Source organism: Lepidochelys olivacea, assembly GCF_965140295.1.
Source record: "Lepidochelys olivacea isolate rLepOli2 genome assembly, chromosome: 3".
NCBI classification, from domain to species: Eukaryota; Metazoa; Chordata; order Testudines; family Cheloniidae; genus Lepidochelys; species Lepidochelys olivacea.
The window spans coordinates 145,791,342-145,808,664 of record NC_140413.1 but is presented as its reverse complement, the minus strand read 5'-3'; the positions used below and the strand labels follow the sequence as shown (position 1 = coordinate 145,808,664).

Here is a 17,323-nt window from a genome sequence, read left to right as displayed (position 1 = left end):
CATTCAGCACAGCGTATTTTACCAGCCATTAAACAAAAGGTTTCAGAGTAACAGCCGTGTTAGTCTGTATTCGCAAAAAGAAAAGGAGTACTTGTGGCACCTTAGAGACTAACCAATTTATTTGAGCATGAGCTTTCGTGAGCTACAGCTCACTTCATCGGATGCATACTGTGGAAAATACAGAAGATGTTGTTTGCATCCGATGAAGTGGGCTGTAGCTCTTGAAAGCTCATGCTCAAATAAATTGGTTAGTCTCTAAGGTGCCACAAGTACTCCTTTTCTTTTTTCATTAAACAAAAGGAAATCTAATGCATTTCTAGCTAGATTACTTACTAACAGAAGTTCTGAGACTGCATTCCTGATCTGTTCCCGGCAAAAGCATCACACAGACAGACCCTTTGTTTCCCCCCACTCCAGATTTGAAAGCATCTTGTCTCCTCATTGGTCATTTTGGTCAGGTGCCAGCGAGGTTATCTTAGCTTCTTAACCCTTTACAGGTGAAAGGGTTTTGCCTCTGGCCAGGAGGGATTTTACAGCACTGTATACAGAAAGGTGGTTACCCTTCCCTTTATTTTTATGACAACCCGTCATCAGCATGGATGCATAACTTCTGGAATGGTAGTTGAAGCACGATGGGACATATGAATCTTTAGTACATCTGTCACGTAACTATCTTGCAAGACTGTCTGAGCGATTGGCTGAAGTAGGACTGAGTGGACTTGGAGGCTCTAAAGTTTTACGTTTTATTTTTGAATGCAGTTATTTTTTGTACATAATTTGAATTTTGTAAGTTCAACTTTTATGATAAAGAGATTGCACTACTTATATTACGTGAATTGAAAATACTATTTCTTTTGTTTTTTACAGTGCAAATATTTGTAATAAAAAATAAGTATAAAGTGAGCACTGTATATTTTGTATTCTGTGTTATAATTGAAAATCAATATATTTGAAAATGTAGAAAACATCCAAAATATTTAAATAAATTGTATTCTATTAACAGTTCAATTAATCATGCAATTAATCATGATTATTTTTAATCGCTTGACAACCCTACTTAAAATTGTATGTTGATATAAACAATAGTACTGAAAAGCATACGGTGTGTTCTTTGTATGTACAACTACTCTGCTATTCAGTGAGTGAAGAAACATGAATGTGATATATGCTTGGGGCATTAGCCCTTAGCAATTTTGAAGATCCTAATACTATACGTTTTAGTTGACTTGCAAGCATATCCACACAAATAAAAAGCTATGTGGAATACAGACTACTGCGTTATCACTGTTGGTCATACTGTATACTCCCTATGATGACAATTGTTGAAGCTACCTGTAAGTCATTTAGTTCTGTATCTGCTAAAGATTTATCCACAAAAATGAAACAAAGACTTGGTCTAAAACAAAACTGTAATTTACAGATGCAATATTACTATTACTGCTAATAAAAATGTATTAAGCACCATAAACGTATGGTGCTTTACACACATATTAAAGAAACAGCCCCTAACCCATCCTGAGGGATTTACAGTATAAAGAGAGTTGAAAAATGAAGGATTATGGGAAAAATAGAAATCTGTCAAAGGGAATGGAAGAGAGGAACGGGAACTTACAACTAAGATTTGGTGTTCTACCATTTACATATAGTATTTTATAACAAAATGGCTTCTTCCCCTCTTTATTTCTTGAATTGCATACTGCCAAGTTGGTATTGGGGGAAGCCTATGTCATCACGCTAGAGTCCCTAACTTAATATCCTGGTCTCTGCATATTCCAAATATTGCTTTTCTATACCTTTTACAGTAGCAAAGGCTTTATACAGTGGTCCCCGTGAAAGTATTTACAGTTTCGCCTCTTGCCTAGTTTATGGTACCATGGTATTTACACCATTCCTTACACTTAGAAAAGAGTAAGCTAATTACTTACAAATATTAAGTATAACTATTTTAATGGAAACCACTGTAGTTAGACTTAGAATTCACCATGTAGTGCAGGTGAATTTTATCAAACACTAAACGCTAGTAAAAACAAAAACAAAAAGACACAAAATCACTCCGTTCTAGAAGGACATGTAGAATTTTAAGGGTACTGGATTATAGAATTGCAACTTTAATAATAAATCCAGTTTTCACTATGCTATTAACATTGGCAAAAGTTCTCATTTCAGGCAGTGACTTCCCATGTGTTGTTTCAGCCTATAAGTATTTTCTGAAAGTCTAAGCAAAATTCTTTTTTATGTTTGCCATATATACACACACACCGTTTCCCCTTTTAAACATATGTTTATATATATAGCAAGACACATATATACATATTATGAACACAAGCATACATAGTATAATTAAGAAATGAAAATTACATTTAGCGATGTTAAGATTGCATCAGGACACACCTTATCCATCCGAAACATTACGAGCACAGAAATAAGACTTCCACAATGCCTACAATACCACTGATTAATGCACTCCAATACTCCATAATGTTTTCTTCCATCTATAACAGACACCAAAAAGCAATACTTATCTCAGCTTCATCAAACTTGCAATCAAGCATAAAACGTTAAGAGTAACCTCGTATGCTTTTATATGAATTATAGTAACAGATCAGCACATTAGATTGTCACACATTCTGTTTTAACATTACAGAGATCACTGTTAAGATTTTTTCCTTTATGTTTAATAAAAAATAGAAAAAGCAAAACTTAATGGAAGCGTTCAGTTCGAGCTAAGTTCATAAAACCATTAGAGCTCTACCTGTACCAGATGAGATACATCAGCCCAATTGGGCAATTCTGTTTTGTGGGCTGAAGTTAGGCAAGGAGAGTTTGGTTTTGGAGACAGACTTTTAATAATACACATTTTTACAATGCTTAAGAACTCAGAAAAACAAACAATGAGGATGTTCAACAAGGTAGCAATGGCAGATGGAAGTGATGGCATCAGGGGACAGAGCAGAGTGTGTTCAAGGATATGGGACACTTCACCCTTGATGCAGTATGCAATGTACAGAGGGCTACATGCGGCGAGGAGGTGAGATGTGCTCTGAATAAATAAAGAGACTATAACACTCAGGAAGAGCCATAAGCAGATGGTATTGGGCCAGCATGACTGTCTAAATTGCAATCCAAGGTTAACTGTACTGGATATATAAATAATAGTGAATGATTTACCTATTATATATTATAGATAATAAGTCTTGCCAGCCAGTAGTTCTGGCTGAGAAAAAATAAGGCAGCCACCTATGGTCAGAAAATAACAAACCCTTGAAAATACTTTTCCTAACAATGGTGAGGTGGAAAGGTGACAATACACTGAAAAATTCTGATGGAAACAAGAATATCATTATATGCTCACTACAACCCAAAGTCTAAATAAGGAAACGTACAGTCAATGTGAACTATATGAAGCTGTTTAGTGTGAGGCCTTGCAAAGTTTAGCATGCTAATTAAAACTCAATACTTGACTTCACAAGCTCTGTATGGAGTAGCTAGAAGAGAGTCTTTGGATCTGGAAATGGAGGCGGGGATGACAATGTATAACTGGCAGGAGCAACATAAGTCTTGATTTATAAGCCTGCTCAATCAATAGACTGCAAATTTAAGATTAGGTCTGGCTAGCTAAATTGTTACTCTCTATTCATCATGTTTTATCCTACTTAACTTTTATTTACTTTTGATTTTCTCTGTATTTTCTGAATCAAATATATCTTGCTTTAAGTTAAATTGAAATTTGTGGTCCTTAGATTTGGGAACTTTTTCTCTCTCCCTCTCTCTTTAGAGAACTCCAAAGGAAATAAAAACCTCTCCTTCCCTTCCCCCTCAAGTTACCATTTAAGGAGGAGAAAGTGTGTGTGTGTGTATATATCTCCTTCCTCTGCTGTTCTAGAATTGACATTCTGAAAAATCCCAGCTGATTTTCACAGTTTTTCAAAGAGAATAATAGTTCAGCCAAAGTCTCTCTCATAGACTGACTCTTTTATGGACACAGACTCTGCTGTATCATGCTACTACATGCTTCCCCCTCCCCCCAAATCTTAGGCTTTGGACAAACTAGGGAATATATTTTTGTCTTTAGTACATTTTTCCTTAAAATAACTCTCCCACAAGCATGCCACTGCCATCTCCTTGCTTCCAGATTTTTGTAGAGAGCAGAGGTGGTCCTGCAATGCTTTGCTTTTTTGGTAACTTTATGCACATTATTGTCTTTGAGCACTACAATTCCATCTGTTCTGCACAGGAATTTCTAGCCCTACCGAGTAAATTCCATTGAATAATACTGAGTCCTGGTGAAGACAACATCCTCTTCATGCAGGATAAATGGAATGTTACAGCTCCACAATGGTATGTCTGCTAATTTTAGGAGTACCTATCTATTAGGTGATAGGCACTCTATAACTCAAATAAACCTGTATGAATCTTAACATTTGAGTTATTAAATTATAATATTATATTAAATTATTAAATATGTAACATTGTTAAAACAAAGCCATTTGTCTTGGATAAAATACAGACCAGGATTTTCAAAAGTAATAAGTGGTTTTGGGTACCCAACTGAGAGCAGGCCTAATTATGAAACTTGCCAAACAGTCAGCCTCTGAGAATCAAACTGTTTTAAAGTATCACAAGATTGAGCACCCAAAAACTGAGGCACCCAAAATCACTAGTCCCTTTTGAAATTCTTGGCAATAGGCTCCAATCCTGCTAACATTTACACAGGTTTTTAAATAAAGCCAATTGGCCTATTCAGAACAGTAAAGTTAAACACCTCCTGAATGATTTCAAGGATTGAGGCTATAATTCATTTATAAAGCATCCCTGAACTAAGGTGTTCCCATATTACATGCCTAAAAAGGTCATTAACACAGAATTACACTTGCCCAGTGGTAGCTTATGCCATTCCAGAATGTGGAGCATGGCTAAACTTACACACCTGAAAACCAGGATGCAAAGTTAAGGTACATAACACCCCTATATCTCAACCTTTGCTCTGCCCTCTTTGAGAGATGCTCCAGCATGCCAACATCACAAATCTAGGACTCTACCCTGACAGATACTACAAAAACACAGTAGGAACGGAGCACATGCTCACCAATCATTATCAGATTTCTGCCAAAGACAGGGCTCAAACTCAGAGTGACAGGCACAGCTCATGTTCAACTAGGGTTGCCAACCCTCCCGGTTGTGCCATGAGTCTCCCGGAATCGGGCTCTATTTCCCAGAGGCTACTGAAGCCAAATCAGGAGTTTTAGGCTGCTAAAAGTCTGGCGGCACAGCAGGGCTAAGGCAGGCTCCCTGCCTGCCCTGGCCCAATTTCGCTCCTGGAAGCAGACAGCACATCCCTGCAGCCCCTGGGGGGCAGGGGTCTCTGCACGCTGCCCGCGCACTGAGCGCCAACTCCACAGCTCCCATTGGCTGCAGGGATGTGCTGGCCACTTCCAGGAGCAACGCCAGGGCAGGCAGGGAGCCTGCCTTAGCCCCACTGCACCGCCACCTGGGAGCCACCTGAGGTAAGAACCGGCTGGCCGTAGCCCGCACCCCTCATCCCCTCCCACACCCCAGCCCCCTGCCCCAGACTTGAGCCCCTTCCTGCACTCAAACTCCCTCCCAAAACTTGCACCCCTCCCGCTCCCCAACCTCCTAGCCTAGCCTAGAGAAAGTGAGTGAAGGTGGGGGAGAGTGAGTGACAGAGGGAAGGGGGATGGAGTGAGCGGGGAAGGCTTTGAAGAAGGGGCGGGGCAAGAGTGTTAGGGTTGTCAACTGTCTAATCACACAAACCCAAGGTTCAACAGTCACAGCAGTGTCCCCTTGAGACAGCAAATCACTGAGAGAACAGGCTGCCTGGAATTCCTCTTGCTTCCAAAGAGCCCTAATCCTGCTGCACATGAACATTTTATTCTCTCTGGCTGCAGCTACTGACAGTAAGTTCCTAACTTACCCTGTAGTAACTTCTCCAAACTAAACCTGACAAAGGGGCAGTAGGTGCAATTCACTACCTCAGATAAATCCTTAACAACTGAGATCAGTTTGGGGTGGATCAGAGTTGTATTCTCAGCTCCAGATGTGGACTAGAAAAATTAGTCAATTTTGTAAAATGCATTTTTTAATAGGTTTGTATCTTCGGAACCCCTTGCTCAAATGACCCCAAATTCATACCATGAAAACTACCCAGAACCCTCATAAGGTACAACAATTTCAAGACAATCTGAGTAAACATGCAGATTATAGAGCACTTAAGAGTTCAACTTCAAATAAAAAGCAATGTTCAACCTTAACTACAGTGGATCTGGTGCTCCGCTATAATACACTGGGAACTAGGAGAGGGAATATTTGATTTTCATGTTTTTTTTTAAATTTATGAAGTTATTTTTATCTAGAATTTCTAGTGTCTACTGTTTTTTCTAGGTCTACTATGTAGACTGTAAACTCTTCAGGGCAGATGGTCTTTGATTTGGGTCTGTTACAGCACCAAGCACTTTCAGCTAAACAAACTGCTAGACTAATCATTAAACTTCCAGGAGGCAAAAAATGCCTTCACAGATCTAGAGTAGCTAAGAATCTGTTCCATTTCCTCTCACCACAGACAAAGTCACTGCAATCCATGCTTCTGTCACCTCCAGGCTACTGTAATATTCATTATCTATGGTTTAGCCAAAAGACCACCGAAAAATTAAGGTTGGTACAGCATGCAGCAGCCTACCTGCTAAACAGGGAAGACAAGATCATCACATCTCTCTGTTGCTTTGTACTCTGAAATGTTTGTCAGTAATTCTAGGGCATATTCAAGGTCCTCATTTACAAAGCCTTGAACAGAATGGAACCAATATATCTCCAGCATTTGATAGTCAATCTTCAGAACCTCTGGGGAAGTTGAAATTGGTGGAGGTCACTCGGGTTGACAGAGCTCAGGGTATACCTTGGAAAAGCCAAGACACAGCATTCTTGGTGAATGATCCAGGGCAGGGGAACTTTATACGGACACATCAGCTTGAGCTTGACACTTACCACCTTCAAAGAATGAGTTCTGATCACTTAAGTAAAAGGCTTTGAGGAGGGAGAAGAGCCATATTCCACTGAGATTATTCTTTGTATAACACATATACTGAATTATCTTAACCACTACAGTACAACATTTTAGAAAACATCCTATAATATGCTCCCAATTAATATACCAGTTTTACACAGAACATTTACTGACCTCTACATATACCCATGGATGTTGATGATGATGACAACATTACAAACACACAGTCGTTAGAAAAGCACCATGCTATCTCCAAGACAAATGTTCTCTTTTCTTAAGAATCCTGCTGTCATGTGGCTCTAACCACTTGCTAACTTAAGTATTTGCTGTAATTTGAACCCAAAAACAACAAAGAGGTCTACTACATGAAGACCAAACACGGAACATGAAAACAACATGATCCAGTAGCACCAGTTACAGCATTAGAGTTAAGTAGTACTCATCCTGATCCTCAACAGGAATCAGGAGTTATTTCTGTCGTAAGAATGTACTTTTCAATTATCTAGTATTATAGTACATAAAGAAATAACAGCATGAACATTATGGGGAAAAATAAGGCCATACTCCCCTAAGTATGTTAAGCTAAAAACAGCTGCTTTATTAGTCTAGTTCTTGTGAGGTGACAAAACAAAATCTAGACTGCTATAAATATTTGCGAAGAACTATGACTAGCAGATTATCCCCCACAATGAAAGCAGCATAGCTAAGGCAGAATCAGATCCAGCTGACAAAAGAAAGGCACAACACCTTTGTGACCACAGGCCCTCCAAATCATACCTAAATTAAATTCACAAAAAAATATTCACAGAGCAAAGACAGACACTATTTAGGCATGTGGCAATTCTCCAAACAGAGCCATATTTCTTGGAGTTTAATGTACCCACCCTACGTACACGCCCAGATCATTTATCATTTGAAAGCTTATTTTATGTACATTTAAATGAAGTATGATGTGGAGATGTAAGGCTGTAGGCAAGGTGAAACAATATTACCAAAATGAGAAAGTGTCATTTTTTGTAGTTTCCAGAAACACTACAGTTTTTACTGTTTAAATTTCTACAACAATGTGGTGCTTGTTGATTATAGCTACCAACAACAATATATTAAAAAGATTTTTATTGTTTTGCATAAGGAAATATTTTTTTCAGAAATGATGAAGCAGTTTAGCATAAGGCAAAAAGGTGACTATCAACATTTTGCAATATACTAAAATGAAATGTTTTCACATCACATTCTTAATCGTCAAAGTATCTCATAATAAGACTGCGACTTTGTCACAGAGGTCACGGAAGTCATGGATTCCGTGACCTCTGTGACTTCTGCAGCAGCCGGTGCGCCCGGCACAGGGGCAGCTCAGGCAGCCCCTGCGCCAGGCACACCTGCTGCTGCTGGGGCAGTCTCAGGCCACCGCATCCCTACACCACAGAGGAGTTTGGGTGTGGGAGGGGGCAGGGGGTTGGGGGCACCGGACAGGGTGAGGCAGGCTCTAGCAACGTTTACCTGGGGGTCTCCCCGGAAGCGGTGACATCCCCCTTGCTCAGCTGCTAGGCAGAAGCTTGGCCAGGCAGCTCCATGGGCTGCCTCCGCCCAGAGCACAGGCTTCACAGCTCCCATTGGCCACGGTTCCTGGCCAATGGGAGCTATGGGGGTGGTGCCTACAAGAGGAGGCAGCCCACAGAGCTGCCTAGCCATCCCTCCACTCAGCAGCTGAGCAAGGGATGTAGGGAAAAATCCAGCCAACAAGGGTATGTCGCTGCTAACAGGGAGATCCCCAGGTAAGTGCCACCCAGAGACCATCTCACTCCATCCCATGCCCCAATCCCCTACCACACCCGAACTCTGCTGCTGCTGGGCCGGGGGTGGGGTGGGGGGGAAGGTGCAGAGACAGGTAGGGAGCATACCAGGCCCGCTAACCCCTCCCCACCCAGCACTGGGGAGGTCCCGCCCCCCCCCCCCAATTGGCCAGGGCAGGCACCCTACCCCAGCCCCCCCGGCAGCCCCTCCCCCAAGCAACTGGGCCACCTTCCGCCACTACCTGGGGGGGCCCCCTGGCAGCCCCCACAAGTTTTATTCACTGGTATTTGTAGTAAAAATGATGGACAGGTCACAGGCCGTGAATTTTTGTTGATTGCCTATGACCTGTGCATGACTTTTACTGAAAATACCTGTGACTAAAATATAGTCTTACTCAAAAGTGATAATAGTTTTCTATATTTTCAACTGAAATTTGCTGACTAGATCAGTCTCAAACTGAAGATTGTGCACCAGTAAACAGTAGATTGTCTATACTTTGTAGTGCACAGTGAGGAGATAGGAGTATACATGAATTCCTAATATAATGCTTCTCCATTTGTAAGCTTTTGTACATACAATGTAGCATCTGGTCTGCCTGCTGGAAGGTTTTAATTTGTAAATACCTATGCATGCAGCATTAGCCTTTAAAACATTTGATAAACTCATTTTTTAATTCAGTGACATTTATGCACAGGTCAGTATTAGCGTTAGAGATGACAATACACACCTTCACATTAGGAAAACGCAAAAGCTATGACAAAAAAGAGTGGCCTACAAAAAAAGTAATGAAGAAAAAGTCCACAATCAAGTCCTTGCCTCTGCATCAAAGAGGAAGATGTTACAACTTTTACAAACCATGTCATCAATAATATGATAAACTCATTTGGCCCCGAATCACATCTGGAGGTCCTTCTCAACCTATCTACTGGACTACATATAGCATCAGATGTACAAGAGTTTCCACTGAAAATTGCAGATTTTGGTAAAGAACAAATGGAAAGATTTGTCAGATGTGCTCTTCATTCTGATGGGACGCGTAGCTTCTTCAGCCCAGGCAAGAAATCTGTCATCAAAACATTTGCTGACATGGCCAAAACCACCAAATTTAACTCTGGCAAGGGAGCAACAGTCATAGCAGCTATCAGTCCAGAAATTGTTTTCCACAGAGCCCTGTACTTAGAAAGATGTTGACATGACATTTCAATGGCAACTGTTCTTAGTCACCCAAGTGGAGCTGTGCCTATGTCCCTCTTCCAGGCTGATGAAAGACTGAATTAGGGTATCAGCTGGAAGGTCAGTCTGAAAGAATCTTTGAGCTAAGTGCATGGAACAATGAAAGCACAGTGTACACCACAGATGCTGTGGTTGTCATACAAATGATGTCTGGAGACAAATTCCTCACCTTTGATGAATCGGCTACCGAGTACTTGAGGCAGGTCCTAGAAGGATCTGATGCAAAGCTAATTCTGTAATTGAAGTCTTTGACAGAAATGACAACAGTAACTGAATCCTGCAGAAAAAGTACCAGACTGGATCTAAGTCTAGATGCAAGAAATACCAGCTGATTGGTGGAAGGCCTGCGTCTCCATGGAAATAGTTTTTAAATGTGGCATCCAACAAGCAGGCACTTCTAAAATTCTTCTTTGAATATGTGGTTCAAAATGCACCTAAGAGTGTAGGAGCACATCCAACACAAACACTCCTTGCTGTAGGCTTTTCCAATGGTGAAGTAGCAAAGTCCATCACTAGTAGGAAATTTGGAAGAAGCCCAAGACTTGTACAGTACTCAAAAGTAAGCAGACAAGGATGCTTCTGCATACTGTATGTGCCAATATGGCATTTGGGTCCCTTAGTGTCAAAGGCACTATAATAATTAGGTCACCTGACACAGATGTTTGGGTCCTTGCTATTCATTACTTTCCAAAAATGGAACATGTGGAATGAAACAGGCACCTTTACCAACACAACTGACAAGTGCCGCTACATACCTGAGCATACAATTTGTGAGTACTCACTCCTGCCTTCTGCAACTTATTTCCTGCTGTACAAGCATTAACATTATGTGACTTTGTGCCATCCTTATTTGGTATTGGAAAAAAGATTTGTTCAATGTTGTGAAAACAAAGGGAATTTACTGCTTCAGAGATCTTGCCAAATTGGGAGACACTGACAGACAAGCCGAATTTTCTGCAGCAAGTAAGTTGGTAGCAGTGCTATATGATCAGAGGAAGAAAGAAGAGACACCCACAGAAACCTGAATTGCTTGGCCCTCAATCTAGTCATCAAAAAGCACAAGTCACTAGCCAGACTCCCACCATGTGAGGACAGTTTTGAAGAGCATGTCAAAAGAGCATCTTGGCAAACAAAGATTAGGATATCTTAGCACATAGGTACACCAGATATTGGATCACCATTGCAACATGGATGGAAAAACGTGATGATGAACTAGTTCCTGTATTTTTCTAGGGCCCATTGGCATCTGAGCTTGTACAAGACCTCATCTGTGCCTGTACCAGTAGGGATCATTGCACAACCATGTCTGTAGTCAGAACAATCTTCCCTGCATAAAGCTGTACACATGCCAAAAGCAATGAACACTGTGGTAACCCACTCACTCTCGACAGAGATCATAATGATGAACAACATGATGATAATGATGTTGACTAGAAATGTAACCAGCACTATTATAGTTCAATGATACCTATAGAAAGTTATATTTTGATTTACCCGTTAGATTGTTGATGTGAGACACTGAGATCACAAAGAAATCCAATTTTAGGTCTTGAAATAACAGTTTAATGACTAAGAAAAACAAATGCAAATATCCACTAATGCCTCATCTTAAAATATCATTTGAAAGCTTATTATGTCTATGTGTGTGTGTGCGCGTAGGTATGTGTGTAGCATCCATTAAGTTGACCAAATTGGTGGTATTTACTGCTCGCCTAAGTGGTTATAACAAAAAAAACCACCGTCTGATATACAATGCAGTGCACACCATGAACAGTGTCTTCATATTGGATTATGCCTTCCACATTATACTCATCTTGCCTATTCTTAGCACTAGGTATCTTCTCATTATTGGCCATATTCTCACACTCACAGCAGCTTTGAGACACCAGATACCATTCATTTTGATTAAGGGGAGCCTCCCTCTACTCCCCAGCGAGATGAAAGTTTCAAATCAGTCGCATTAGCACATGCTTGGAGTAGATACTAGAGAAGGCTGGATTGCTTCAATAGTACACAGGCTATTAGTGATCACTAAGACACAGCAGTATCATGAAGAAAACCTTCTGCTGTCCATGTGCGCTCATAGCCTTTGCAGATTCCTAGAGCATTGGGACAACTCACAAGGTCAACATACTGCAAGTTGTGATACAGAATTTTTTATGTGCACTGTTGACAAGTTCAGTATTTGTTCTTTCCTCTCCCCACATGCTACCACCAACTGGTGAAATGAAATGGGGAAAAATACAGTGACTGAACTCTACTTATGTCCCACTTGCCATACTTGAAACTCCATGATAGTTTTTATAGATTTTAAGGTCAGAAGGAACCATTATATCATCCAATCTGACCTCCTACATAACGTAAGCCAGAGAATTTCATCCAGCTACCTCTACTGAGCCCAATAACTTGTGTTTGACTAAAAGATACATAAAGATATCTTGATCTGAAGACATCAGGAGATGGAAAATCTACCAGCTCCCTTGGTAGTTTGTTCCAATGTTTAATCACCCTCACTTTTACACATTTGTTCTTTATTTCTAATTTAAATTTGTCTGGCTTCAGCTTCTCATGAGTTCTTGTTATACCTTTCTCTGCGACATTATAGAGTCTTCTGCTACCCGGTATTTTTTCCCTGTGGGGTTAATGCTACACTATAATTAAGTCTCCTCTCAATCTTCTTTTTAATAAGATAAAAAGATTGAGCTTTTTAATTCTCTCACTGCAATGTATTTCCTCCAGCCCCTGCATCGATCTTTTCCATACCCTATCTAATTTTTCAAATGATTTTTAACATGTGGGCACCAGAATTGCATGCAATCGTCAAGTCTCAGTTTCACAAACGCCTTACATGGGTAAAATCAACTCCCCTATTTGTACATCCAAGAATCACATTTTTGTTGCTGTTTGGTTAGTTTGTTTTGTTTTATTTAATTTTTGCCACACTGGGCAATTTATAACACTGGGACCTCATGTTGAGTTATGATGAAATCACTGTTTTTCAGGATACAATCCTCCATTCTGTTGGCACGGCATGCATTCTTTGTCCTGAGATGTATGATCTTACATGTGGCTATATTAAAAAGCATTTTATTTGAATGGGCACAGCTTATGAAGCGATCAAGATCATTCTGTGTGAGTGCTCTGTCATTATTTACAACTCCACCAGTCTTTGTGTCATCCACAAATTTTAATCAGCAGTGATTTTATATTTACTTCCAGATCATTAATAAAATGTTCAATAGTGATAAGCCTAAAACTGATCCCTCTGGACCACACTAAAAACACCCCATTTCAGTGAGGATTCCTCACTGACAACCACTTATAGAGAGCTATCAATTATCTAGTCAGTTCTTGACCCTTTAAATGCATGTTTTATTGATATTGTATAATGCTAATTTTTTAATCAGAATGTCATGAAGTACTAAGTGAAATGCCCTACCAAAGTATATTACATCTAGAGCAGTTACCATTCTAAAACAAGCTTGTAACCCTGTCAAACAATTACACCAGCTTTGCTTGACAAGACTATTTTCACCACTTCTGTGTTTTCTCTTCCACTGGAAAATTTCTCTTTCCTCTCCACTCCTCCAGCAGCTACTTCCCCTCAGACCTCATCTCTTTCTTTCCTTGGTGGCTCCTGTTCCATCTGCTCCTGCCCTGGGTGACTCACTTTCTGTTCCCCTCCCTTCATGACAGTGGGCCATATATGAGATATGCTGCTACATAGTAATTTTGTTCCCTTAGCAAAGTAATTCTCCAGCTCACTGAAGTTGACTTCTACTTCCTTAAAGCCACCTTCTCTGAGCAGATGTTTTGCGATGAGGTTGACTTAGACAAAGGCCCACAGTGCTATGAACTTTAAAATTTTTCAGTAAACTGGGATTTTATATAATTTTTTTAGCAATCATACTATCCAGTCAAGATATAGTAGAAGAATGTGTGCAAGCAGGCTAACAAATTCTAATTAAACCATATAAGAACAGACTGAACCCCACTAATCAGATGCTAAATTATCAAAATAAAGTAGTAGATAGAGGTGCATCTCCAGTGCTAATAAGAAGATGATTCAAGTAAATTAAACCTTCACTAATATAGTATGTGAAAACCAAAGTTCAATAACCTACCAAGGTGAGACTGCAATGGGTAAATCTGAGGGATAAGAAAAAAGAAGAGCCAAATCTTTCAAATATCTTAGGGTAAACAGTAAGACAATAATACAAATAAGGAAGTAATAGTACAATCCCAAGACTACTGTCAACTGCATGAGAGCAGCACAACAAACATTTTAAAGTAGCATCCAAAGAAAATCCTGCCTCTCTCGAGAAGTCAAGTACAATGGACATACATGTCAGAATAAAGTAGGAACACCTGATGCAACAGAAACAGCTGCTAATAACTTGCACCTTCTTATACCTAGTTTCCAGCTCCATGGAACATATGTTGCACCAACTCAGACTCTCTTACACATTGAATATTAGATATAAATACTTCTAAGGTAGTCACAAAATGTTATAAAGCCTTAGGAGATTATGTAAGAGAATCTATAAATTAAACCAATGAACACATGTCTGAAACTGGCTCAATGTTTCTTAGTCATGTAGGTGTTATAGTGAATGATGAATCAAACACTGCTTTATGGGTAAATCAAGCACTCAGGTTTTCAAAAATGAGACAGTTGTTTTAAGGATTATGGAACTGTAAGCCAGATGACTCTGCAACAGGTATGTATGAGGCAGCAAATAAATTAGATAGGTTCCATGTAATACTTCAGACTATACAGTTTTTTCCCCAACAGTTGCCATTTTTTGTATCATCAGTTACTTTCAATGGTAAACTTTTTCATTGACACAAAGAAACCCAGCTTTTATATCTCATATATTCTCTTTCCCTACTATTATCAGAGTAAAGATGCTAATTATGTGCCAAGCACTACATTTTAATTATTTAATCAACATTTAAGCTGTTTGTAATATCGCAACATGCAACGACTCAAAACATTTTTTTGTATGCGTACATGGCACAAGAATTCAGAAATAACGGCTGTCCCAAGTATATACCAGATGTGCAGATGAATATGGGATAACGTACTTTTAGAGACACCACTGTGTCAATACCCATTTTAGCATTCACCTGAGATACACCCCAACTTGTGACCCACTCCTCTTCCACAGCACCACCATCAATTGAAAAGTGTCCATTCCCACTTATAATTTATAACAATTCTGAAGTACAGTAGCTCAAGTATAAAATGTTTAACTTACTCAAACAATGTCTTCTCAAAGCATTAGCAATTGCAAAGAATGAGAATGAGTTGGTCTAAGCTGCTTTAGAAATATATGTTTCTTAAAATGTTTCTTCAAACTGCTCAAAGAGCATATTTGTCCTTAGAATCATCTTGCAAAATCTAGGATTGTGAGTAGCAAAACCCTCTATTTTTTTTTTTAATAAAGTGTAGTATTTAATGCTGGCAAAGAAGAGCTTGAATGTCAATTCAAATTGTGCGCTAAATCTACATTTAAAAGATCCCAGCAAATTTGTGATGGGGAAGGAGTGCAGTGAGTTTGAAAGGATAAGAAACTGACATCTTTCTATAGTCATTTTGCTCCATTACAGCATCTTCAAAGTTTCCAGATGAGTTTTTATCTTGAGCAATACTTAAGGCAATTATTTTCCAAATCCCTGGACAGCATGTTCAAACACCCACACCTCCCCCAGACACATAAAATCATCCTCTCCAGGTACAATAATAACTTCACATACCGTTGACACATTCAAAGACATCACAGCACTTGCCGGGTGTTCCGTCTCCACGTGAGACTATTTGGGGAATGGAGCCTGCCTCACACATGGGGAAACCACATAAACCAGAGAGACACTCGCATCTGAAACCAAAGACAAGAAAGGGGAAACTCCATAAGTAAATGAAGCCACATATCAGAGGAAAACATAGCAAGGTGAAATAGCGTGCTGCAACAACAGAATTCCTGCTGTTAAGGAACTATAAAAATATTTTTAAATAACCTTTTATTAACACATTATCAGGTTTAACAAAAACTATTATTTAGATGAATTAACTCTCTGAGCTTGTGCGCTAGGGGCTTAAATGCTAGCTAGTCATGCAATCATAAGGAGGGACAGGTGGAGGGTTTTCAGATCCTGTGCTACACCCATAACTTTTCCAAGCAATATACATACAGGTACAGGTTCAGAAAGCAGCAGACACAGAATAATTTTAAGATTGTCTAACGTGGGTTTACCTCAAAAGGTGTTTGAGAATAATGTAGATTGGTAAAAACCTAACAGCAGCACCCACCCTTACTCAATATATGGAACACTGTAGTCCCTCACCATTCACTCTCCAGGTATATCTTAACTGGGTTATATGGGGAGAAAGGAAGAGAAATCATGCTTGATATCTACTGCCTTGGCATCTTGGGTAGTTATTTATACCTGTGCAAACTAAGTACAAAACAGTACCATTCTGACTTGGTAGTGGTTTATTCGCATTTTGCAGAGGTGCAATTGATTACACGAGGAGCGAAGGCAGTGGAAAAACTGGACTCTCAGCGTATGAAATGTTTTGTTTAGTTTTGGATAGTGGATCACTACCATAGGCACAGTCTTTTTCACAAAGCATAGGGTGATTTTTAGAGAAAAGTTTAGAGATGGAAAGCATAAAATCCTGATAAGTAGTAGTCTGAGATGGTTTCTACCTAATTTCCCTGCTTAAAAAAAACTCAGAAACGGGAGTTCCATTTATTTGTGATGCATGGAATGTAAAGACATTATTAATATTGTTTATACAGTGATATCAACACACACTGAGCTATGCAAAAGATCATGTGTGCCAGACATTTAGCAGCTTGTGCCCAGAAGAGCTTACATATTAAGGTGTGAGCAGTCAGAATACAATAAAATACAAGACAACATGAACACACAGAGGATAGTGGTTATTACAGTTGCGAAGCTTCATAGAAAAGATATTTCTTCAAAAGATATTTCTTTTTCTGAGTGTGTAGGTACAAGTTTTATGAAAGATGTATAGATTAATTTACCACCTCATGGATGAACATGAATTTCAAAGCAGAGGAAACAGGCCCTATAAATATATTTTAAAGCAATTGAGGATTGAAAATCTCCTGGTTGCCTTTATAATATATTTTAAAATAGGCATACAATGAATTCCCTGCCTCAAATCAACCCACCTATGTAGTGAGAAGACAGTACTCCCAGAGGAGTAGTGAAAAATCTGGCTCTTTCAGACTGTAAGTCTGAAAG

General features: G+C 39.5%; 1 protein-coding gene across 6 annotated transcripts in view; it reads right to left on the bottom strand.

The window, feature by feature from the left end:
* CRIM1 (cysteine rich transmembrane BMP regulator 1) overlaps positions 1–17,323 on the bottom strand; it is a 301,489-nt gene that overhangs the window by 142,931 nt on the left and 141,235 nt on the right. For 5 of the 6 annotated variants that reach the window (XM_084625219.1, XM_084625220.1, XM_084625222.1 and 2 more), the window contains one exon: positions 15,806–15,927. The exons of the other annotated variant lie outside the window; for it this stretch is intronic. In XM_084625219.1, coding sequence (XP_084481345.1) covers positions 15,806–15,927 — 122 coding nt within the window. The remainder of the gene's footprint in view (positions 1–15,805; positions 15,928–17,323) is intronic. 6 annotated transcript variants of the gene reach the window in all.